The following is a 26,466-nucleotide window of genomic DNA, read 5'->3' on the forward strand; positions in this document are numbered from 1 at the left end:
TTTTCCTGCAGCTGTGCTCTAAAAGCATTATCAGTGATATTTACCACATCTTGGAGATTAAGAACTTCAGAAGAAAAGGATACCAACTTCAGTTTCACCATGCTTGAAAAATCCTGATCTCTGAACATAAAAATTCTCAATATCTTCAAGTGTCAAAGGTCGGGGGGGGGGGGAGACACTGAGCATATACTTTTTTTTAAGCGATTGAGTTATCCAAATGTCAGAACTAACTCACTGAAGATACTTCGGTCAACTCATAGTTGGCATATTACATAGAAAGAGAACAACTAAACACTAGAAGACAATCAGAAAATGAGCCAGAATATGGAAGATACTATTCATCTGTATGTGTGTCTCAATTACTACCTGAATTTAGAGGCAAGAGTTGAAGCAAGATTTAGGAATAATTTTTAATTCCATCTTCTAAGGGGAAGTGATGCCACTCAAGGCACAAATATAATTCAGCTTTTTGGTTTAGACTGAGGCAGAAGCAGAATATATGTGGAAGGCCAGAATCATGAAGAGAATGAACAGATATTCCTTTCAACTGACTGTTCTTGATTACACAACTGGAAGAGTCCAATTGGTGCCCTAAAAGACTTAGGCAACCTTGGAAACATTTCAGTTATCGGCACCACATTTTCAAGTTTTGCAGAACAGCTGTTGCAAAAAAAGATTTCATTATATTAGGACAAGCTGGCCCTTGACACCAAACTCCACAGATGTGTCAAAACAAGCTCTACTTACTTCTCATAGGTCCCTGTCAGACATTATAGTATGGCACAATTCATGCATTAATCATGCCATAAACAGTAGCTATAAATATTCTAATTTTCATTACCAAAGAGACAAGCAAAGGATAGGAATCCAGCATACATATATTTGTATGTATGTGTACACACACACAGCTATGCTTAAAGAAATAAACAAGCAAAAAACAATCCATCATACTACATGATTTAGGCAAACAACAAAATAACTTACTGCCATTCTTTCTGCTGTAAGCCATTCCTCTTCTTCAGGATTACCATGCCGATGAGTATAATATGACACACTAGATATCACCTTGTTAACTTCATTTAGTGCATTCATTTTACCATTGAAAGAAGAAATTTGTAACAATCTGTAAGAAAAGGTAAGCGCAAGATGTGTAAACAAAATTACAGAAAAGCCCACATTATAACAGGAAAAACACCTTACCTAAGTATCATTTTTAACCTAAATATTTCTAAGTTTTTTACAGTTTCTTCTTGCCCTGGGACTCTTGAAGCTAAGTTCTTTAGAGATTTGATTATCATTGACAAAGCATCATTTTTGGCTTCATTCTTTGCTTCTTTTTTCAGTTCATCATCAGTTAAGTTTTCTAAAAACTGTGGAACCATTTCTATAATTGGAAGGAAGTATTTCTTCACTGTATGTAGCGTTAGAAACTCATAGCATTGTCCAAATGGTCTGAAAAAAAAAAAAAAAACCAAAAAGATGAGTAATGTGAATACTTGACTAATTTTATTAAGATGCTGAAGTACTCTGTTGAGAAACCCAGCTAACTCCGAAGCAAACAAGCAACCAAAGGAAACAAGGTAGTAAAAGGTAAATAGACAGCAGATCACATATCATCCCCCCAAAATTAAATGGATAACTACATCTTCTGTTTCATATTAACATTTTAATGCTAATGAACACCTCACAACTATAAAATGGAGATGTAAAAGACTGCTTTCTAAAGAACTTACTTGATGAGAGCTGCAATTATTTGGACATTCAATGCTGATCCACTCATAAAACGATCATGCAGGATCTGAAACCCATTTAACGTGCCAAACTTGTTGATGAGATCTACTAGCCAACCCTAAAATACAATAAATTAGTTTGTTTGTTTTTAGAAAAATGAATCTTTAAATTATTAGCCACTACAAAAACAAAAATAATCACTTTTGTTTTGTTCCATCATTGCACCATAACCGGGCAAAAGCAATAGAAGTTGCACACGATTCCTCTATGCAACTTAGGACATAGTGTTTCTAAATGCACTGTAAAAACTAAAGGACAATTCTGTCTTTATAACCAAACAAGCAAGTTTAATATACAATTTAGCATGCACACATTTGTCAAAAATATTTTTGTAGATGACTATCCTTGAGTACTGAACAGTAACTAAATATCTACCCGTAAGTATTCTTTGCCGATTTTGCTATGTACACATTTGTTGGCTTATTTTTCACTTAATAATATGAATCCTCTTTTTTAAAAGATGTTTCTAGTTTTGAGGAAATTAATCCACCAACTAACAAATGTAAAGCAGGATGACATTCTTTAGGTGAACTCCCAGCCTCATTAAAATCAATGCCAAAACTGAGCTCAATGTGACAAGGATTTCACCCAATTCTTATTTCCTTAAATAAGAATATTTCCTTTAAGAAATCCTAAAAAGATTATCAAACACTAATTCAGCAACAGTGGTTCAACAACACTGCTATAAACATACATCTCTGATAAACTTCAAATGGTAAGACAAGTGCACTATACCTATAAAAATGTAATAATCACCCCTCCCCACATCTCTTCCTACCCAATATCTCTCTGTGTCACTGAATATCCATATATAAAGAACATTTTTCTAAAATAAGACTTACTCCCTTGGGATGACTTGCCTACTTTTCTTCATCATATCACAGGAAAATTCACATTTTGCTATGTTAAATAGTTCTTCTAATCGCATGCAATCACCAAAAATGGGCATAGATTTTCCCTACCATTTAACCCAGATGTCTTACTTCTACTAAATTTAGTATTGACATAAACACAGTTTCTTTAGAAAATATGTACACCTAATTTGGAAGTAATTGGTACCATGCAAGAACTAAGCATATAACCTCCATTACTTCCTTGAGTGTCTTCTGATAAAAGTTACTCATGAAAGTTTGGCAGGCTATATTTTGGTAGCTTGATAGTTGAGCTAAATAGACAATGTGATGCTGCTATAACAAGCTCTGCATCTATGCTATATGTCAGATCTAAGGAAAATTTTCTTAAAAGTATGAATCAAGCTCTAATGGCAGCTCTACTATTTTTTAATGCAGATATATGTTTGTTTGAGGCAGGCCATGGAAGAAGCATTCATTTTAGTCAAGTGCTTTCTAAACCCTTTGACAGAAGGAAAACCAGTATATTTAGACTTTTTGTTGAAGTGTTGTATCCCACTTAAAGACAGAGAGATGTGAATGCCTGACCTTTATTCTTTCTCCAGAAAAGGCAAACGTGATTTCCTTAGATCCAATTAAAAAAAAAAATATTGATCACTAAGAATCCAACTTCATAGGTTAGCTTCCCCTCAGCAAGAGCAAGATCTAGGGTAAAACGCTTGCAAATGTATGCAAAGACAGTGCGGGCTTTAGCCATCTGACTGAGCAATGGAGTGAAATTCAGCAGACCTGGTTTCTTTTCTCAGCTTTAGCCCTGTTAAATGATGCTGGGGAAAAAAAAAAAATCACTTCACTTCTTTATTTCTGTAAAATAGGAATAGCTCCCTCCTTTGCAAAGTACAGGCACAGTCCTCGGACTTACGACAAGATGCGGCTCTCAGGAACCAATTGCAAGTCAAAACGTTGCAACTCAGAACCAATTTGCTCATAAGAAACAATGTTATAAATGGAAGATCGGTTCCTGAACCAAGGCCTGAGACCCTATTTTCCCCCAAAACACCCCAGAATTTTGTACTCAATCAATTATAAATGAGTAATATAGCTACATTAATGTATTTATATTGTAAATAGCAATTATATTGATTTGGAAGGACTTCTTTGAGGTGACTTTGCTGGACTTTTTGAAAGGCTCTTGGTTGGACTTTTTGAAGGGTTCTTGGCTGGAATCTTCTCAGGAGTCTAGGCTGCAGGTTTTTCTGGAGTCTTGTCTGCCTTCTTAAAGAAAGTGTCCAAGGAAATTTGGACAGATGTTCTCCAGGGAGATGAGCAATGCAGCAAACTTGTTTGCTGGCACGGCATCACATCAGATCAAGCGTTGTAAAGTCGAAACTGATGTCAAAGTTGAAACAGGGTGTCAATTTATAATCGTTGTAAGTCTGAAACGTTGTAAGTCGAGGACTGCCTGTACTTCGAGAATTATTGCTAACACTGTACATGAGCTAGCTATTTGTAATCATAGCTGAGATATTGTTCTATTAGGTCTTAGGGAGAAATTCTGGTTATGGATGAAGGACCAGTCCATCACATGAGCCTACAGAGCTTGCTAGTTTTTCTAGCAAATTTGATTGCTTCAAAATCAATACTGCCTTAATTGTGAAATGAACCCAAGAATTTTTCCCCATGGGCTCAGAGAGGTTTCATAAGTTAAATATTTGACTGATGCCCCACGAAGGCACAGATTCATTAATCAAAGGGATATATGTTCTTTAACTCCCTACATAAATCTTTATCATGCATATGCATCCAAGATGATTCACTTCTATTCCTACCTCTCGAGCAAAACCTCTAACACTTAGACTAGACTACCTTCATGCATCCTTGCAAAATAATCTATATGTAAACAGTCTTTTGTGTAACGAAGTGGCATTGAATCAAGATGTCCTTTTACTAGAATCCCAAGGATTTCAAAAGAGACAGATTCAGCATGAACTAAAGTTGGGTTTATACTATTGTTGGTTTCCCATAAAAAGAATAAAATTTCCCCTCATTCATCATCATGACACAGGCGAGTTAGTAAACTACTTCCTAACATTTAGCAGAATTTTTGTACTGTCTCTAAAGAGGAGAGTTTAGAATTCTGTCAGGGATTCTATGACCTGTGCTATCAATAAATGAAGAAAGTCTGGATCCAAGTAACAAATCTGAGCTCTCTGATGGGTCAGTAACTTCCAGAAGCATGGAAAGAGACAAAAGAAAGTCCTTGCGATATCTGCAGCACACCAAAGAACAAATGTCTTGTCTTACGTAGGCTGCAGCAATCAAATAATCTTGGTTTCTTCTTGCTCAATTTTTCCTGAGAACTCTCTGAACAGAGAAAGGAGGCCTACTTTCCAGGGTGGTATAAAATGCACTCAGGATTGACTTATCTACTCTTGCTGTGGTTCAAAACCTCTGTCATTTGGATTTGTGACCTACTTGGTCATAAATAGGAGCATCTCCAGATAGTCCCACACAGAGAAAGTGTATGCTGTAAAAGTTCTTCAGTGCCTGCATTAAGCTGAATATACAAGTACCTGTTGTTACCCGTCAGCTCTGCGCTCCCGAGGGAGCCCTGGCACCCAGCTTGCTGGACTCACAAAGGACTTTTTCTATTCTTCCCCGTCTCACCCCCATCTAACCAGAACCAAGCAGAAGAAAAGTTTAATAAGCATCTTGGGCCATACATTCACTGGTCCCAGTATGGGAGGCCTATTTAAACTTGATTGACTAAAACTCGGTTGCTAGTTTAGGGAATGCTGAGGCAAGAGACCGAGTGGGTATGGGAGACATTTGAACAATGGTTAAGGGTTCATCACAAAGTCCAGCCTGTTGGAGCCCTGACCACAAATGCTGTCATACTTTCCCCAGGATGACTGGTGGAAGTCCTCCCCACAAAGTTTATGAACACTCCAAGTAATCCCTTTAAGTATGTTAAAAGACTACAGTAGGATCTGAAAGTCACGCTAAGCTGAGGCTTATTCACAACAGGTAAAACATAAAACACTGATGCTGACTGCACAATGCAAGCTTAGCTAGGCCATCTGAGAAGAAACAATGTGGTATCCCTTCCAGTACATCTTCTCTATTCATAATAATTTCAAGCTGGCTCTTAGGTGTCTGGTTACTCCTTAAAACTTTATGTTTTTCCTGGTTGTTAATCAGTTTCTTGAGGTGTTCTAAACCAGATAACCCTTTGTCACTGTAAAAGGTAATTCATTTAAATTGAAACTGTTTATATAACAGGATTTTCCCTGTCAATAACGGCTAGAGACCCTCTTGATTTACACAATTAAAAGAATGCTTTGAAGAGGCTGGACTAAGTGTATAAGAAAGCAGTAAAGCAGCAAACAGTGCGCTTCAAGAGGGAGAAATCTATCTGACACCATTCGCTGTTGTTGAGAAGCTGGGATAAACAGACTGACTCTTTCCATCACCTGTTTAACTTTCAATGATCATGCTAGAAACTTTGCCTGTTGACAAACACCCAAGTGCTTTGGAATGGTGAGATCCCAGCTCACTCTCTCTCTCCAGGCATAGCTTTCTGAACCTGAATTTTATTAGTTAAGCTTGAGCTGGGTTTCCCCAAATACTCAATTAAGCCAGGGTAATACTGTAATTGTTTTTGTTTGTTGTCCCTTGCATGTCTATTACTACTAGTACCATCAAAAATTTCATATACTTAGCAATAAATAACTTTTATAGTCAAACTGGTGGTAACCAGGTGTATTTTTCCTTCTCAACTTCCCCTTCCCCACCTGCTCTGCAGCAACACTTCTTTTACCTAAGCCAAGGATCCCTGTGAAGCCCAAAAAAATACTGTGGGGTCCACTCATCAAGAGGCTACCACTACTAGGACAGTTAGGGCAAAAGATTGGGATGTACTGAGTTTAAGACACATAAGGGGATCAGCCTATATAGGCTGACTGACCCAGTTTGGCTCAAACATGCCCTGTACACACCTGAGGATAGGATGGTAATCCAGGCTGACCTTCACAGGCTCAGAAAATGGGCAGATGAAAACCCGATGGCCTTCAATGCCGAAAAATGCAAGGTATTCCACCTTGGGAAGAAAAACCCGCAGCATGCTTATAGGCTTGGCAGTGCTATGCTTGCTAGCACCATGGCCAGAAGGGACTTGGGGGGTCATGACTGACCACAAGATGAATATGAGCCACCAATGTGATGTTGCAGCCAGCAATGCGAGCAAAACTCTGGCTTGCATCCATAGATGCTTCTCTAGCAAATCCCAGAATGTCATCCTCCCGCTGTACTTGGCCTTGGAGGGGCTGCAGCTGGAGTACTGTATCCAATTCTGGGCTCTACAATTCAAAAAGGATGTGGAGAAGTTTGAGAGAGTCCAGAGAAGAGGCACCCGCATGATCAGAGGGCAGGAGAACAGGCCTTATGATGAGAGGCTGAGAGCTATGGGACTCTTCAGCCTGGAAAAGTGCAGGCTCAGGGGGGACCTGGTGGCTGCCTATAAGTCTGTAAGGGGTGTACATCAGGATCTGGGGAAACACCTGTTCACCAGAGCGCCCCATGGGATGACAAGGTCAAACAGTCACAAACTTCTCCAAGACTGTTTCAGGCTGGACATAAGGAAGAACTTCTTTACAGTCCAAGCCCCCAAGGCCTGGAACAGACTGCTGCCAGAAGTGGTGCAAACACCTACTCTGGACTCCTTTAAGAGTCAATTAGATGTTTATCTTGCTAGGATCCAGTAACCCCAGCTGACTTCCTGCCCCTGGGGCAGGGTGCTGTACTCGATCTTCCGAGGTCCCTTCCAGCACTAATGTCCATGAATCTATGAGAAAAAAAAATGAACTGAATGCTAGCCCATGAGGGTGTCAGCTGGCCACCCAGCCTGATTCAGACATATTCTGTTCACCTGCGTGCTTGTGTCTGACTGCATTTTATTGTTACCTTAATGAACTGATTCCTGGCATATGAGGGTGTCAGCCTGTACATGCTGATCAACCTGGTCGGGTCTGGCATGTCACATTAGTCTGTGTGTATGTGTGTGCATGTATGTATTTGACTGATTTGGTGGCTGGAAGAACCCAGCCCCACTGAACATGAGTCCTACAATAGCTCCACTGGGGGCGAGGACTTGCAGAAGGAAGAGAGACAGCTCCATATAGGAACACAAGTAACACAAGCAGCACATTGATAAGACTTACAAAGATCCTAGAAACGTATCCCTAATAAATTAGCACACCCCAAAGTGATGGGCAAAACTGTTAACACTACTCAGATGATGTTAGCATACTGTCCTTACAGAAAATCAGAGCACTATAAAATAAATCTGTATAGCATGCACCATTTCAAGGGAATTCTGACTTCTTTGCACAAAAGACTGGACCATACCTCCCCTGCTCAAATCACAGGAAATCTCAACAGCACTGTTATCATTACATGTTCTGCCACATAGTGCAAGGAAAAAGAACTTGAGAAGCTGATGTACTATTAATTCTAGAACACTGACATGGAGTTTTTGTCCCATAAATTCTTATGACAGATGTCTATAATTTTTGCAATCAACTCTCCAATCCAGATAGGAGTCAGACAATTATAGCTGATAAAACTGAATAGCTGAATGCTACTGTTTTCCAGGACATTCAGCATTAAGCCTGCTAACATGACGAGTTTGAACACAACGATAGATGCTGTCAATTCTATATGTATGTTGTCCATATAGGTTTCCTAAAAAAAAAAAAAAAAACAAAAAACCCCAACCCCGAAGATGCTTGATCTTCAGATGTACATACAGAATCAGAGGGTTGAAAGGGACCTCAAGGATCATCAGGTATCTTCCCTACAGAAATGTAAAAATGATACTCTTATATCACCCCGAAAGAGATTCCATAACTTCCCAGTGTAGCCAATTCTATTATCTTAATGTTATAAAAGTAACAAAGTTTTTTTTCCTGAGAGCTAATCTAAACCTATTTTCCTATCATTTAAAGCCACTGCTGTGTTCTGCCCTCTCCAGCAAAGGAGAAAAAGATGTACTCCCTCTTCAGGGTAGCCTTTCAGATATTTGAAGATTACTGTCATGTCCCTTCTTACTGTACTTACTTGAACCTAGAAATGAGGTTTGCCCCCAAGAAATCAACATGGCAGGGTCACGGCAACGGGAGGGAAGAGAAAGCCTCATCATAGACTCAAATACCAGCCCAAGGCAGGCAGCAGTTCAGTTCCAGCTTCAATCCCAGGCTAGGGGTGGCCTGCGCAGCAGGAGAAGGGGCATATGGCAGAGGAAGCACAGGGAAGACTGTGCAGGGTTGGGGGAAAAGAGGTGTGAGGAGACCATCCAGTGTGCAGCTTGTGGAAACCACTGAGAAAACTGAACAGCCAGCTTGCCCCCTGTCCCAGCCATTTGCCTTCAGCTCCTGCCCTGACCTGGAGCTTGCCAGAGGCTCCAGCTCTGCCTGACAGCCCTGAAGCTGGAACTGCACCAGAAGGTAAGCTGCAAGAGTCGGGGGAGGTGGGGGGGGGAAGGAAAGAGATGCAGGCACCAGGGAGAGCACAGGCAGTAGGGGTGGGGTCAGGCACAAGCATTGGATGGGGACAGCAGACACTGGAGACAGGCAGCAGAGTGGCGGATGGGAGGGTAGGGGCAAGGGATAGCACCTCACCTCCTACAGTTGCGTTCCCCGTGACAGCAATGGAGTAGACAGGGACGGATAGATGAATTTAAGATGACTCCCCAGTAATTAGATTTTATTTTACACATAGAAAATAATACATTTATAATTTTGCATGTACAGAATCTAATTATTGGGTAGGAGAGGAAAGGAATCTTAAAATTCAAAGTTATCTTGGATTTGGGTAAATACAGTAATTGTCTTTTCTCCAAGCTAAGTATGCCTAGTTGTCTCAACCCTTCCTTATATGGATTGTCTCCCAAGTCCTTTAATACTTGTTGCTTATCTCCAGGGCATCTCCAACTTCTATACATCTTTCTTAAAAGTTAGAGCCCAGAACTGCACACAATACTTTGAAGCCTAACCAGCACCAAGTACAGTGGCACTATGACCTACTGGGCATGGCTACACATTCATTAATGCGCCTTTGCTACTGCGCATTAAGTACCTCTAATATGAGGTATTACATAAAGGTGCAGTAGCAAAGGCAAACATTTTTCTCCCATTCTGTATTTGATTATTCTTTTCTAGCTATAGCAGCTTACATATAGCCAGTCTGGTGTGGGCACTGCCTGCAGCACGTACCCCAGACTGAGCCTATGCCATGTGCAGCGTCCATGGTGCTGAATTTAGTCTGCACACCAGAACCGCTCAATGCACTGCAGACAGTGCACAGGGTCTTTCTGATCTGGCCCACAGGTCATATATGTTTGATACCCCTGATCCAAGATATGCACATACTTTATGATAAAAAGTTGAGCTTCTAGAACTAAAAAGACCAGAAATCATCACCTTTCTTTGAGATCACAGAATATTGGGGAGAAGGATTTCTTTCCATGAAACTTCTGAAATCTCCTCTACAGCACCTTACAGAAAACTGAAGTGCCTGATTATGGAGGTTTTTGTAAGATGTACCTCTGAGACAAACAGCGAAAAATGTGCAAGAGGTAGTTTTAAACTGAATGGAGTAAACATACTGAGCAATTTCCAAGAGACACTAGTGTCTCAGAACAGTAATACACGTATCTAGAGAAAGAAAGGTAAAAGTTGGTGGTGTAGAATTCTATGTTAATGATATGATAGATTGAACAGAATCAGAAAGGATAATATAGGTAAAAAAAACCTGCTTTGGTTTGCATCTTGGCTACTGTTCAACAGAGGATGCGTCTACATGGCACAAGTCAGCACCATTCTAAAATGACATGCGCTAGCTTGATGCATACTATCTCCTAGGCACAAAATGACACAGCTGTGTTAGTGTAGCACACAGTTCTGGGCATGTTGCTGACATACCCAGAGATAGCTTGTGTTTGTATCACCTCCACTGTAAGTAACAGGGAGTTCAGACTAACATGGTTTAACCGGTAAAGGGATACCGGGACTCGTAAGGTCTTTCCTAGAGAAAATCTTAGAGAACTTGTAGTAGGCATGATGTCAATCACTTTCAACAGATCTTGTTTGTTCTATAACTATAAAACAGTTATTTATTAAATGACATTCCATCCACTTTTGTTCTTACTTTCACAGTGAAGCCAGATAAATATAATGAGGAATGATGCTTCAAAATATTGGTGGATACTACAGCTTCTGATGTCACATCCACATCCTTTGGCACCTCTCTCAATGAGTAATTAGCATCTGATTTTCACTCATGAGGGCTCTGGCCAGCTTTTCCTGTTCTTCCAACAATATTTGTACAATCAATGCCAATTTCCTCCCCAGAGGTAATACTGTCTTACCCATGCTGCCTAATGTCCATACTACCCACAATTCCATAAGTAATATTGTTATACTCTCTATTTAGCTCTTCAAGTTATAACCAACATTGTTAATCAATTTGGAGTTATGATAAAAACAACTGATACAAGTTGTCTGCTTTCTTAGGAATTGCCAGTCTAGATGTTGGATTTAATAAGGTAATTTTACCAACTGTAATAAACCCGTGAGACCTTCAAGGTAATTTTAGGCCTATAGGATAAATCCAGAATATAAAAAAAAAAAAGAATGTAATTTTCACCAAAGATCAGATAGAAAGATAACTACTACAACTTCATGAGGCTGGACCATTATTTTCTGGAAGAGAAAAAGATGATATCCTTTCTTTTACCTTTAAACATGCAGAAAAAATGCACCTGATGCGTTCAAATGAAGGTGCTTCAGGAGTCTGATAGGACAAACCTGAGCCACAGAGTTTAACAGTAGATCCAACAGATAGATTCAAGGAAGCAACAGTTGCCACAGCAGGCTTAGAATAGGGTTTCAAGTGTTAAAATAATGACCTCAGATTGAAGGCTGATCCACAGTAATGTTTTGCTTGTATATATTGCCCTTCACTTTGGCTATTACTTCTGAAGCTGGAAACTAATGGATATGTTTTTATATTTAATTGAACTACAGTTTACTAGATGCTTAGGCACTGTTTTGTTAATTTGTTTGTTTTTTTCCACGAAAGGCTCCTTCAACAGATGCCAACTCACTAACTGGATAGTAATTTTTTAAATAAAAATATTAAATATGAAAATTATCAGCTTATGTTTACAAAAAGACCCCTATACCTTTGGTGATCGAGGGTCAGGTGGTCGGGCATAAAGTTCATCCTCAGCCAGCTGAACTCCTGCAGGAACTGTTTCAGAGGGACGTGTACCATTGTAGAGATGGAATTTGCAATGAGGATTTAAGGCCATGGCAAGAAGTTCAAGAAGAGGAAACCAATCTTGGGATAGCTTGGCCACGCAAAGCTCTACTAGGCGATGAGTGTTGTTGATAATACACCTCTATTAAGAAAAAAAATGCTTAGTGCTTTCAGCAGATGACTGAATTCTAAAATAATAATAAAATATTGCTGTGCTCTGATTAGCAAAGAATTACAAAAAAGTTGTACATTTTTCTCTCTTTTCTCTAAAGATTTTTTCTGGAACAGAAAGTCTTTATGCCTGGTTTCTCACAAAGATTAATTTGGTTTGTTTTTAGGAAGAGAGAATGAGAAATCTTTTCAGGTTTTTTTTGTTTGTTTGTTTCGAGTCACTTATGAGCAAGTAGGGAAATAATATTTTTCCCCGCTTTTTTTTTTCTTTTTTTCTTTTTTTAAAGATTTAATTCACTCACCAGTAACTTCATGACTCCATATTTGGCACATGGCTAGGTTTGAGTGAGGAAAGTGTAAATATTTACATAGTTGCCACTTAACATACACAAATAAGCCAAGTTTCTAAGCGTCTCAGAGCCTAAAAACAGTTCTCAAAGCTGCTGAACTAAATAGAAAAATAGGTAGGACTACACATATCTACCTAGTATAGTTAAGAGCCCAAGAAAGGGTTGAATTAATAAATGCAGTAAGAAGAAATTGATTCCCCACAGTACTAGCCTGTAAGTTTGATTCCTTCCAAAACCCATCCATCACACCATGACAATGTCATATGTGATGGGAAGGATGAAATGTTCCAAAGGCCATAAAACACATAAAAGAACTGGAAGAAAGAAGATTTTCAATAACGAATGAACAGACCACCTCTCCAGCCTCTCCCCTAAACTGAATTGCATTTATGAACAGCAAATGAACTCACATGAATTTCAAACTTCCAACCGCTCACTGCCTCATCTGTAAGGATTTTTGTGAAAGATATTGTTAGCCCATCTCGAAAAAATCGCTGACATGCTTCGCTTTTAATGTCAAGGCCTATTGGGAAGGAAAGAAGAGAACAATTAGTTGATACATCCCATTTTTTTTATTCAATTGGACTTTTAGCATAACATTGACAATATTCAAATTTTGAACTACACAAAATTCCTGACCTACAAGAATTTCAAAATACTTTACCCCCCAAAACTGAAACGTTTGAAAAAAAATAGGAACAAGCAATTATGGATTTTGTTTATTGATTGACAGATATAAGGAAGCTAAGTTGTTTTCATATTTGACAAACTGAGTCAGTGACTGCTGAAAATTAAACTCAGGAGCTAGCTATAGCTACTGTTCTTACTATGTATGCCTTTTGAGTGCTCAGATCTTATAAGCTTCAGCAATTTCAATACATACTGAGAACTGCCATCGACTACCAATGTAACTGGAAGGATGGGACAACAGCAGCATAAACATAGGAAATCTGATGGTGAAACTGGGTTCCTGAACTACCTTAAATACTTCTCTGTTTAATAACTTAACACAGACCAGTGCATGAAAGAGATGATAATGTCAAGAGACAGAATGTGCAAGTGAAACACCTGGTAGACTTTACAGGTAAGAGATGAGATTAGTCTGTTAATCGCGTCTTAGGTCACATGTCTTAGGAAATACCACAGCCACATTCGCAGGGAAATAATGGTGCCACTAGAAAGGGAAACCTGCTGCAAAAACATTACAAAGAAAAAGTGTGACATTTTGGTGGCTGGTTTTCATCATACCTTAAACTGAATGTGTGGCAGGTTAAAACTGAACCAGAGCCTCCAACAAGCCCCAGTGCAGTTCCAGCTGATGATCAGCTAGTCCTATAACTGGGTTGCCTAATATTTCCCATTAGAAAAGATCCTTCTTGTTGAGAAGCTCTATTACCACCATTGCAGCAGACCTATGAAATTCAGCAGAAAGGGTAGCCCTTTCTATTTCAGATTTGGTCACTTTATAAATTGTAAAAGAATGCCATTTACCAGCATTAGTACGAGTATGCCAGCAGATCGAGGGAAGAGATTATGCCCCTCTATTCGGCACTTGTGAGGCTACATCCGGAGTACTGTGTCCAGTTTTGGGCCCACCACACCAGAAAGGATGCAGACAAATTGGAGAGAGTCCAACAGAAGGCAACAAAAGTGGTGAGGAGACTAAGGGACGTGACTTCTGAGGAGAAGCTGAGGGAACTGACCCTATTTAGTCTGGAGAAGAGAAGACTGAGGGGGGATTTAATAGCAGCCTTCAATTACCTGATGGGGGGGTTCCAAAGAGCATGAAGCTAGACTGTTCTCAGTGGTGGCAGATGACAGAACAAAGAACAATGGTTTCAAGTTGCAGCAACTAGAACAGGTTACCCAGAGAAGTTGTGGAGTCTCCATCCTTGAGATTCAAGACCCAGCTAGACAAAGTCTTATGATATAGTTGAGGATGGTTCTGCTTTGAGCATGGGGTTAGGCCTAGATGACCTCCTGAAGTCCCTTCTAATGTTTATGATTCTATAATTCAACTTGACATTTATTTTTTAAAGCAACTTTTCCTGTTAAGGATGCTCTCCCTTATTTTAGATATTTTGTAATGATTTAATACTGAATAAAGGAAAACCGTTCCTTCAAACAGGAGTAGCCCCCCCATCTTTGGGTTACTTCAATCTATTGTGAGAGTAGCTTTTTAGGCTAAGAATACACTGATGCCTTCAAAAGAAGAAAACATTTCTGTAAGATTAAAGTAATGCCATCAGACAACCAACAATACTAAATAAGATAAAAGAATGGCTGGACCATCTAAATATTTCTCCCAAATCTTCCCTCTCACGTTAGAAGAGATAATAATATTACTTAGTTCTTATATAGCACTTTTTAATCAACAGATCTTTGCAGAGCACATGCAGAAGAGATCAGTAGCATTATTTCAATTTAACAGGTAGGGACACTGAGGCATAAAAGAGTGAAGTGGCTTGCTCAGAATCACTGGCGGGTCATTGTCAGAGCCAGGAAGAGAACCCAGATCCATAATCCCAACCCAATGTTAAACACTAAGCCACAATGCAGAGACCCTACTAGCCAGTACTGCACCCCCCACACACTGCACCTTCCCTGTTGCAGCTGAGGGACTGGCTCCAACATTGGTAGCAGCACAGGTAGTAGTGGTTGGGGCTTCACTCCTGCTGTGGGAGCTAACACGTTTTTTTTTTTACTGCTAATGTGAGTGTCAAGCCGCCAAAAATGACTGGTTTTCAGCAGCAGGAGAAGGATCTCCCCCAAAACAGCAGCGAACCTCTAGGCACTGCACCTGCACTATGTGATGCTGCTGCTTCTCTGCCCTCCCCACTGCCAGAAACGGTGCAGAGAGGGGGAACAGGAAGGGCCACTCCACCACTCAGGGCTCTATTCTGGCACTCTTCCTTTAGGCAGCAACTGAGACTTTTGCCTCGCTCACCTACCCATATAGTTAAGCTATTGACACATTGCCCAACATGACATAACAAATACAGACTGTGTAATCATTCAATAGTCTCGTGACCATAGCAGTTTCTGGTTATTTCACGCTTCCAATGTTTTAATGCAGCAGAGATCTCAGTGCAAAAGTTGTGCTGATAGCCATGTTAGAACTTGAATTACCTTTCAATTTTAATCCCTTTCCTCAGTTTTCTCCTTTGCATCTAACATATTAGACCTCTCTTTCTGACAATTATCTGTACCTACATCCACCTATCTGTAATTAACACTATAACTATCACTGAATGGAATGAGAAGTAGTGTTTAAAATAGCAAATGCAGAAATGGTTGCCTAAAATGATCATCAGAATAAGATGCTAAAAATTCAGAGAACAGTGGTACATAAAAGTGCATGAATGGAGCTCTACACAGAATTTTTACAGATCTCTAGGGGAAAAAAGACAGAAGCAGGCATAACAGTTCTTCAAATGAAAGTCAAATCTGATGCTTTGTCGTAGACGATTTAAACAATCAGTAGGGAAGTGGAAGAAGTTTTCAGGTTATATTAGTTTGGTATACTGCTTATGGTTTTACAATTTTAAGGTAGATATAGAGCAACTGGATGCATCCAAACACTCAGCCCTAAGACCAGAATTTCTTCCTAATAATCTGTTCCAGTCTCAAAGACATACATTGTTGTGTCTTTCAATTTTTTCAAAGACAGTACTTGTTTTGCCATTGAATAGGTGTGACCTCTTGAAACAGGTATGACGACCTAAAGATTTCTGATAGAGGGCACTCTGTGGGTCATATCCTCCCTTGGCTCACTAAAATGCAGCCAAAAACCTAGTTTACCTCCAGCAGGTGCTCCAAACTAGAGGACAAATACCAATACAATGTTGCTGTGGTAGACAGAACAGAACTACATGCTAATTGCAAAATTTTACTCCTCAAATTGCCAAGTAATAAATGTTTATCAAGACAGCCAAATTAGCCAAGTCAAATTATCCAAATTTCAGGGACAGGCAACTTGTATAGACAAAATTAGCTGGTATGTTAGAGGAAAAAAAATGTTTTTCTGACTTGTGAGATTGCTCACTTAGTGGCATAAGCAGCAGAAGGCTGGGGCTAACAGGGCTTAGCTCCCCCAAAACTAATTTCGCGGCGGCTGGTGGTAGTAATAGCACCATGATGCCACCTGCAGCGGCTGGCGCTACTCGGTACTACTGCCGTGCCCCTGCACTGCACCCAGTGCCCCTGCTATGCGCTCCTCTAATACTGAACAGCACCAGTGCATGCTGGCCCTGCAATGGCCCTCAGCTCCCCTTACAAATAATATTTTCTCCCGCTGCTACTGCTTAATGGGGCTGGAAATATGCTTTGTCAATAGAAGCCAAAGCATCTTTCTAGAAGCATAAGACATGCCACTGACCTACCATGATCTGCTAAACACAAACAACCCAGAAGAGAAGCTCCATGTGAGGCAGATGCAACAAATTGTTATATAGGGTGAAAATTATTCTGTTTACATCACACTGCCTGTAAATATTCAAAACCTTAATTTTCTATTACCCTCCTTGGGAACCTAACTATTGATTTTGAAGAAACATTTTGGCAAGGTACGTGTCAAAATTACATTAGTAATTTAAAGGAAAATACAGAAAACCATTAAATCTCGAAGTTAAATTTTAAGAATCTGTCAAGAATACAGACCTGATGTGTCTTGATATGCAAATAAAAAATTAAGAAAAACAGATGGGACAGGACTGACAAGACTTACAGTGTGGGATCAGTGTACACTGGTGCTTGTATCAAGGCACCAAGCTCCTAGCTACTATGTTGAAAATTTCAGATCCATGAAGCTCCATATGCTTGTCTAGGACTTGGAATCTTTGGGATGAAATGTATTAAAAAATTATACAACATCCTCAAAACTCCAAGAGGGTAGCAGAGTACCTTTAGAAAAAAAGAGTTACACATTGCTCTAGTAAACTATTTTCAACATACCTTTTTTACTAAGGTCAATAGCAGCTTCTAGAAGAACTTCTAATTCTCCTTTCGGCAACACAGGAACAACCCATCGAGGCCTGAATTAGGGGGGGAAAAAAAAAACCACACAAAAAAGACCAAAAATCCCTGCATTTTAATTTTGTCAAATACTGATCTTTAACTTAGATTCATAGATGTTAGGTTTCATAGATGTTAGGGTCGGAAGGGACCTCAATAGATCATCGAGTCCGACCCCTCAACTTGTGCCTTTAAAAACAATTATTCCTAATTAAACTGCTGGAGGCAGCTCACTTTGGAAAACCTTTTGTAAATCACAATTTAAATTCTTACTGCCCTTTCATTTTGAATACTATATTAACAAAAGTAATTTAATTTTGATAAGAAATCCAATTAAACAGAATGTGATTCTAGTCTTGTGTGTAATATTAAAGAGATTTGACCAATAACTAATGACACCAGAAACAGTGCTTAAGTCTTAAAATACCTGTTGATCATGTCATCCAGCTTTGCCAGGTCTGTGTGGGGAAATGCAGGCTCCTCATCTTCAAGCTGGGGTGGGGCATCCCCTTGACCCTGCTCATCAGGTGGAGTAGCTGGGGAATTCTCATTGGAAGATTCAGGTGAAGATGTCTGAATTAAACATAAAATATTACTGGATACATATTATGTATTTTCCTTTCAGACACTAATTGTATACATGTCATTTATTTTGATTTTTCTCTTTCAATTTCTTTAAATTTTCAAAACACTGAAAGACGACATTGTAGAAGTCTTCAGAAAATAACTGGACATTATATATTATGGACATGGAACACGGATTTAAAGTTTTTTAAATGTCTTAACCAGAATCATATCTTATTCAAATTCAGTATTTTAAATGGTATTTAAGTAGGCTAAAAATGAAGCTAGTTTCCTGGAAAATGGACAAAAGTGTCTTTTGGAACAGGAAAGAACATTCACAGATTGGTTCTATTGGGCCAACTTTCAATTTCTCTCTGAGAAAATAAGAGGGTGACCATGGGAATATTCTCTATGAAAAATGGAACACCTTCACAGAAAAGATGGGAACTTTATACAAAGAGATGGGCTTCAGTGGAAGTACTATCACTGGCTGGTATACTAGTGTTTTTAGCATTTATTCTCAGACACTCATATAATCAATTAAAACTACTGGTACAGTCAAAGCCACTGAAGACACTCACGGATAACCTGGACCAGCATTTAAGTTGTGCAAAGGGAACAAACAATTTGCATTTCTCATTGATCTCAATAGTAAAGGCCTTAAGTGTATTAAACATGCTGGCTAATTCTTGCAAGTGACAGACCGCTCTCAACTGTTTGTTCCTCTCCTTGTGCCTAACAGGGCAATTACCTAGCCACTACAAGGCCAACAGACTTAATCAGCTGCAGGTCAGTTTCCTGGCTGTTATTTATAAGCCATGAAACTGACTAGAAACCATCAATTTCAGTGCTTGTCTCTCACTAGCCAAGTCTGTGGCTGCAGCCACAAAGCTGACACTGCTACACAGAACTAGTAACAGTTGAGATGGGCTACAAAGTCCAACTATCCACCATATTAATTTGGCAAAGAGCAGTTTATCTAAAGAGTCCACTATAAGCAGCTCTGGGCATGAACATACATAACACAGACTGGTTTAAATACAATTTAAAGCTTGAAGCACACAGTCATATAAGCCTGTAACAGCATTGGAAGGAAGGGATTGTGAGAAGTGATGCAGTGTGGGATGGCTAGATGAATGATCAGACTTGTGTCACAGAATGTTTGGTGTCCATGTATAACACTGACCTGATACACAGTGACAGTTGAAAAATAGTACCTGAGTTTGATTTACCCGACTCCTCTGGCATATCCCCAGAACTCTGCTGCCCCCCTTTTCCCTCCACCTTTTCTGGCACTTTTTTAATCAATCAACTCCCCTACTCTGCTTGTTCACTAACAGCCAGCTGTGTCTTCAATCCCTATTAGACCATGGGCTATCATTATACCCCCAGGACTCCAAAAGTACAGGTCCAAGCACTCCTCTTCCCCACCCCCACATCAAGCAAGCACAATTCAGTTTACTGAACTCATGTTTAGGAGAGAAGGGAAAGCAGAAAGTGATCACATCCCCAGCCACAGGTCACCCAACTCCCTGGGACTCTCTAAGTATGGGTGCAAGTACAGCCTACTTGCCTACTAAGAGGCATGCTGGGCTGGGTGCTCACTCTCACCCCTTGGGGTTGGAGTCACAGTACTTCACAAACAACAAACTGGTTCCTGATCAAGCAGGGATCCTGGTTTTCTCCGATTTAAAAAAAAAAATTCCCATTGGGAGAGAAAACCAGGATCCCTGCTGATCAGTGCAACTGTTACGTTCAATTGTTGTGTCCACATACTTAGACCATACTTATTTGTGTTCACTTAAACAAATACATCTCTGCATTCATCAACTGATACAATTAAATGCAAATGGTATGATGTTGGCAAATGGAGAATTACATATTTTTTATTAACAAATAGTTTTGTTTAACATTAAGCTGCTCTTTGTTGATACCTTTAATTATTATCCAAATAATAGTTTTGTTTTTACACTATTTTGGCTATTTTAAATGTACTGATATGTAATAAATATCTATCAAAACACGTGTTCTTATTTACCAAAACAAAGGAATTAACTTGTTATTGAATAATTTAAATTAGTTCAATGGGAACTAGAAAATTAACACATTCCTGAAAAATCCCATTTTGCATCTAACTATCTCAGAAAAATCTGACCCTCCAACATTTAAAGTTTTGGAAATAGTACACTTCATCCTCTTTCATCTGCTTATCTACAAATTAGAAAAGAAAAGCAAATATCCCTGCCCTGATCAATTCCCAGCCTGTTTCTCCACTTTGAAATAGTTCAAATGAAGAAAATATTTTCTCTAGTTGCTAGCTAAACTGAAACCGAAAGTACTGACATGCATCTCTTCCATACAAATCAAAATAACAGTAGCAACTCCTGAAAAAAATTGCTTGTACTAGCATTTGCTTTACTGTAAATATTAAAAATACTACTACATAAATGAGTAACTAACATTGTGACATCTTTATAAAGCTTTTGCTTCAAAAGTTAAATATTCCCCTTAACATACCCCCTTAAACTCATTAATATTTGAAGGATTCACTGATAGTTTCATAGTAGCTAGGGTCAGGAGGGACCTGAACAGATCATCTAGCCTGACCCCCTGCCACAGGCAGGAATGAACGCTGGGTTCACAAAACCCCAGACAGGTAATCGTCCAACCTCCTCTTGAATGTGCCCAAGGTAGGGACGAGGACCACTTCCCTGGGAAGTTGGTTCCAGATTTTGGCCACCCTAACTGTAAAATATTGCCGTCTGATCTCTAACCTAAACCTATTCTCCATCAGCTTATGACCATTGTTCCTCGTCACCCCAGGTGGTGCTGGGGAGAAAAGGGCTCTGACTATTTACTGTTGATCTCCCCTGATGAGCTTGTAGGCAGCCACCAGGTCCCCCCTCAGCCTCCTCTTGCTGAGGCTGAACAGGTTCAGGTCCCTCAGTCTCTCCTCGTAGGGTCTGTCCTGCTGCCCTCTCACCAAGCAGGTAGGTGGCCCTTCTCTGAACCCTCTCCAGGCTGGCCACATCCCTTTTGAAGTGCAGCGCCCAGTACTGGACGCAGTACTCCAACTGCGGCCTGAGCATTTTCTTTTAATAAGTTTGTAGTATGTTTAGCTTTTAACATAAGTAGTCCTAACTTTACATTTAAGTTTAAGACAGAGTTTGTTTTAAAAAGTAAAATGTGTTCAATATAAAGAAATTTTTAAATAACAATGTCTGAATTAATATTTAAAAAGCTGGAATTTTAATTATTTTCCTGACACAGATGTGTTGGATAGAAAAATTAGCCTTGGATTAGTATTTCTTCACAAAAATCTCTATTCCTCCACAAATGACTTCCTAGACTCACCAATATTATTCAATTAAAATGACTGTATCTGGACTGAGGGGCCTAATTTTAGGCATCAGCATTTTGAATATATATTTTTTCTTTAAACAGTTGATTGAACTAGTGATGTTCTATCTCCTGCTCATGGACCTTTGTCATCCAGCCTGGAAGTCTCCCCACAGATCCAGAAATTTAACTGTACGGGAGCAGTGGCAGGGAGCTGCTGCTCCTGATATCAAATTTCTAGACCCATGGGGAGCTTCACATCCAGAGGATGTGACCGTGCACACTTGACTATGCCAGTGCATGGGCTAGATCCAAGTATGTGGGGCTGGGCCAGAGTGCTGGACCACACCCGCAGACTGACTGAACATGGATCCAGCCTGCAGACTGGCCCCACACCACTCATCTGGGGGTCAAATCGTCTAATCCAGTGGTGCTTTATCCTATTCCACTGTAGTTCAACCATAAACTGCTTTCTGTTGATTTGTATATAAATCACTATGTTACTCCTAATACTGAATGACTGTGGTTTTCCACATATTATTCTTTTCTTAGTTTATTCCTTTGATGGCAACAATACCCAGGTAGTTTTAAAACACATGCGAATTACTGTAAATAGAATACAAATTTCCTTGTTTTTAAAGGCACCTTTCTGGCTACAAAAATGTACCGAGTATCAGTAGTACTCATAGGCCTTCATTAGGATGAGGGTCTTGTGCACCGAGCACATTTTATACCAATTGAAAATAATCCAGTATCTGCTCCAAAGAACATCCAAAACTTAAAATTTAGAACAAATGTTTTTTTTCTCCTTGTAAGCTAACATTACTTTAAGTTGAGGAAATGAAACATCTCTGTATGTCTTTTTTTAAGATTAATTTTTTCCTTCACATTTCACTGAGCCTGAAAAAAAAAAAATCATTAAGAATTTCCATCTCCGATTTTCAGGCAAGTGTCTGAACTCCAAATACTTTGTTGATATGTTTACATATCAATAAAACTGATGCATGCCAACATTTCTATTTCTTTTGCAAAATATTTTCATTACATAAACCCCTCTATTTCCTTAATTTAATATTAGAAACAGTCTAAGCTCCATTTTTCCCATATACTATTTATTACAGGTATCTTAGCCATTAAATTACATTGTTATTGTTTTCAGCATGGCGTGTTTAAATCTGCATGCCAAGATGTCAATTATACATATTTCAAAACTTCAGGAGAGAGAAAAAATGAGTTTAGTAGAGAACATTTCAGAGCTGTTACACTGAAATTGATGCACTATGACTACACATACTTATGTTAAGCAATTTTAGAATTTAATATTTGCAGATTTGTATTAATTTTACACTTTAATATGTCATAGAAACTGTGGATAACATGTTACTAATTTAGTAAACAATCAGCTATTTGCTTATGATGTGTGCCAGGCAGCTGCATTAGGATGCTAGATAGAGTTTAATCTTGGATGATCTCATATGACGGTGTCTCCTGAAGTCAGAAACACCCATGGATGATTAACAGTTTTACACCCCGTAACTCATCCCTCCTGGCTTCTTCCAGGAGCAGTCCCTCAATATAACAGATGACAGGTAAGATGCAAACCAAATTGTGAATAGTTCTCTCTAGCCCTGTCTTCTCTACCTTTTTTTAGAATTCTCTACTCTCTCCTACCATTATAATTCCCCTTGTATTAACAAGGTTAGAGCAAATATGGGGCAGAAGCCAGACATTACCGAGTCAGTAAATAACTGAAGCACCATTTTTCCCCCTAAATTCATTATGAAATGGACACTGTCAACTGAAATTTGGAGCAAAACACTTAAGACTATAACCTTCACAGCAACAGAATTTTCAACACTTTTTTTTTTTTTTTAAAGATTCCAATGAAAAAAGTTCTGAAAAACATTCAAGTCATTTAACAGCCCGTGAATCACTGAATGCTGGTAAAGTTTCCAAATAAGTAATAGGAATTTTCCTATTTTCCATTATATTAAGTCAATCAATCTGCCAAGGGCAGAATTTTTTCTAGCGTGCATTCAGGGAAAAATACAATGAGCTACATATGCAGGGCTTAACCCACTTCTGTAACAAGAGGACTATGGCATAAAGCATATTTTCTGCCAAAGGCTTCATTGGCAGAGCCTAGCTTGAAAGCCTAGCTTAAGCAACCAGGTGGCTACTTAAAAGATCTGGTACTGGACATGTTTTTTTCTGTTCAGGAAACAGCTCTGAGGACATGAGTTTTGCTGTTAGTTCTTAAAACCAGCAGTTCCTACCTACGAGTCACAATACCCATGAACATAGTATTGAAAGAGTTACCCACTTCCATTGCAAGCCTGCCACATACCCGGTAAGGTAAGACTGAGAACCACTTTCTTAAAGCAGTGCTTTTCAGTTTACCCTTTGGAAATGCCCCATTTTGATAAAACAGGTGTGGCAGCTTTCATCCCTTTAAAGATGACAGGGAAGCTAATAAATAGGGATCTGGACTTTCAGAACTCCTTAGTGTTATGAACATAAACTAATACACAGCAGGTCAGAGCTTTGTCTCTCAGGCATGAGTTTTTTCTTCTCTGTCCACCAGAAATGACATTCCTATACATTACTACCTTCCTTGGAAGGCAGTGGGCATAAAGTTTGTTTCAGAGTGATGAGCAGAAAGTGGAGATCAGAAGTAGCTGCTTTACAAATCTGAGGTGGACAAATCAGAGACACAGCTCTGAGGAAACATCTGACATCTTAGTGGAAAAGACTTACTTCACTAATATGCATGAACAGCAGCTTACTTCACAACTATCCCATTTTATCTGAAAGGCAGCATCTTAGTCATACAAAGCTGTCTAGTAATATTCTGGGATACCTGTTCAGTAGCTTTTCCTTCAACCCCTCAATTTTTCTTGGAAGTCTTTCAAGGGAATATTAACCAGACCCAATTTTTCTTCAGTAAAGAGGTTAAAAATCCCCTTGGGGGTGTGGTTTGTTATAAAGACCTGAAATGCTTAATATTATCCTGTACTTCAAGACTATTGTTGTCTTTTTGAATGGTTTTGCAAATGTTACATCATACCTGATTCTGTTGGAGGGGAGGCTGAGACTGTCCATCAGGAGCCTGGCCCTGGCTATCATTCCCTCCTACCGGAGAGCCACGGGTCGTGGCTGTCATACTCGAAACAGGGCAGATCTTTGCAATTTTGTCTGCTTATGTAGTTGTTGTGAGAGAAGAAATTATAGTCCGCTTAATAAAGTTGAAGTACCAGCATATGTTTGTTTTAAAAAGCTCCAACTCAAGAACAAGCCATCTTGCAGAGACCATTGCATAACCTAAAAGAGACAAAAGTTTAGCAAAATATTAGAATACATTTTTTAAAATACACGTCTGGGAAAAAAACAAAAGCATTTGAGTCAAATACAACTCTAATAAATGTCATCATTTCATATTGGGTAATACCCATTTCCCAAAATTTTAGACTTTTACAATGTCACAAGTAGAAACAAGGCTTAGCCTGTGAGACCATTTAAAAGCTGAAAACTAGTCCAGAATAAAACTACCACTTTTTAAAATAGTGATCACACAGAATCCACAACAGATTTCCAAAAAATTAACACCTTGAATTTTTAACATAAGACCAGTATAGGACCCAGTTACAGGAGACTACTTAAGTCTGACAAATGGCATCACCAGAAATCCTTGCTTCGTGCATATTTCCTAAACCATCACAGTTATACTCTGCCTTCTATCATGCTGACATAGGATTGGCAGTGGACCTCAAGGTGGAGCTCTCATTAGACATGCGAAAGGAGACACTGACAGTATGCTCCTTATGACCACCTATTGTCTGGTAGACCATTTCTCAATCTCTCTCACATGCCAAAGACCAGGTTTGTTAACTGTCCAGGCATACTACACAAGCTCTGTCTTTTCCCCTGCCACGTATCTGTGACAGGAATGGGCAAGCAGCCACAGACATGGCTAGACAACCAGCATATGGAATGCAACACAGGAACCAAACTTTCCACCCAGCTTACCTCCATCTCTGCTGGGGCTACTGGCACTGTTCCCAGATTCTCGCCCAACCCACCCATCCCATTCAGAAGAAATCCCAAATCCTACTGCTGAACCCCAAGAAGAGAGAAAGTCTGCCCCAGCGAGCCCAAAATTTCCTCAGGAATTCCCCACCTTCGCAACTCCTGAGGTAGCTGATGCTGGGGAGCCAAACTTCCCCAAGTTCAGCCCCTAAGAGTACAGACCAAAAAATGAAACTGAAGCCGAGATTCAGAAGCTTCAACCCAGAAAAATATGGCCCCTAAGAGAGCTGTGGTCAACAGAAACCCTGGAGAGGGAAGCACCTTCAGGGAATGATGCTGATTGCTCTGATGGGAAGGCGATTGCCCCTAAGCCTCAGTCTCTACCACCTCCTGAGGTCCCAGACTTTGAAATGGACTTAGAGTCTGAAGATGGGGAAAAAGAAGGTCACCAGAGCCTATGGGCTCACCTCAACATTTCTGAGTTCCCCATCCTAACCCCTCTACCCTCCCAAAAAGAAATGATCATCCCTAGCGAGGGATGGCACTTCCTTGCGGAAGAAGCACCAGTTTTCAGATGCTTCCCTTAGGAATGCATTTGGAGAAGGTTACTCCCTTGAAAACATTGTTAGGTTTCTTGTTGAGACTGGAGGTGGTGGCAGTGCATTGATACAAGTATGACAGAAGAGACCCTCTATGACAGTGGAGGGCAAAATACGGCCTGCCAGGTCATTCTATCCAGCCTGTGAAGCCCCTAAAAAGTTTAGTAAATTAATATTTATTTGACCTGGCTCCATGTCAAAGCTTGCTGGAGACAGGGGCAGTAGGACCCAGAAGGAGCCCTCAGCAGGCTTGAGCAGCCCAGACCCACCTACTCCCAGCCAGTTCCCTGCTTTCCTGCCCCCCACTGCTCCAGCACCACATGGCTGTGGCTCCCGGCTGCATCCCTAGACCACAGACCATGGGACTGTGCTAGTAGAGTGAGTGAGTGAGTGAGTGAGTGAGTGAGTGAGTGAGTGAGTGAGTGAGTGAGTGAGTGAGTCCCA

At 39.8% G+C, this 26,466-nt stretch overlaps 1 protein-coding gene across 1 annotated transcript in view; it reads right to left on the bottom strand.

Moving 5' to 3' along the window:
• USP9X (ubiquitin specific peptidase 9 X-linked) overlaps positions 1–26,466 on the bottom strand; it is a 189,490-nt gene that overhangs the window by 119,934 nt on the left and 43,090 nt on the right. Inside the window, exons 2-9 of the mRNA XM_006266676.3 lie at positions 24,465–24,718; positions 17,922–18,067; positions 17,435–17,514; positions 12,892–13,004; positions 11,884–12,102; positions 1,734–1,849; positions 1,201–1,452; positions 985–1,123 (exon numbers count right to left, since the gene is read on the bottom strand). Coding sequence (XP_006266738.1) covers positions 985–1,123; positions 1,201–1,452; positions 1,734–1,849; positions 11,884–12,102; positions 12,892–13,004; positions 17,435–17,514; positions 17,922–18,067; positions 24,465–24,560 — 1,161 coding nt within the window. The 5' untranslated portion in view covers positions 24,561–24,718. The remainder of the gene's footprint in view (positions 1–984; positions 1,124–1,200; positions 1,453–1,733; positions 1,850–11,883; positions 12,103–12,891; positions 13,005–17,434; positions 17,515–17,921; positions 18,068–24,464; positions 24,719–26,466) is intronic.

The sequence above is a fragment of the Alligator mississippiensis genome, chromosome 1, assembly GCF_030867095.1.
Source record: "Alligator mississippiensis isolate rAllMis1 chromosome 1, rAllMis1, whole genome shotgun sequence".
NCBI classification, from domain to species: Eukaryota; Metazoa; Chordata; order Crocodylia; family Alligatoridae; genus Alligator; species Alligator mississippiensis.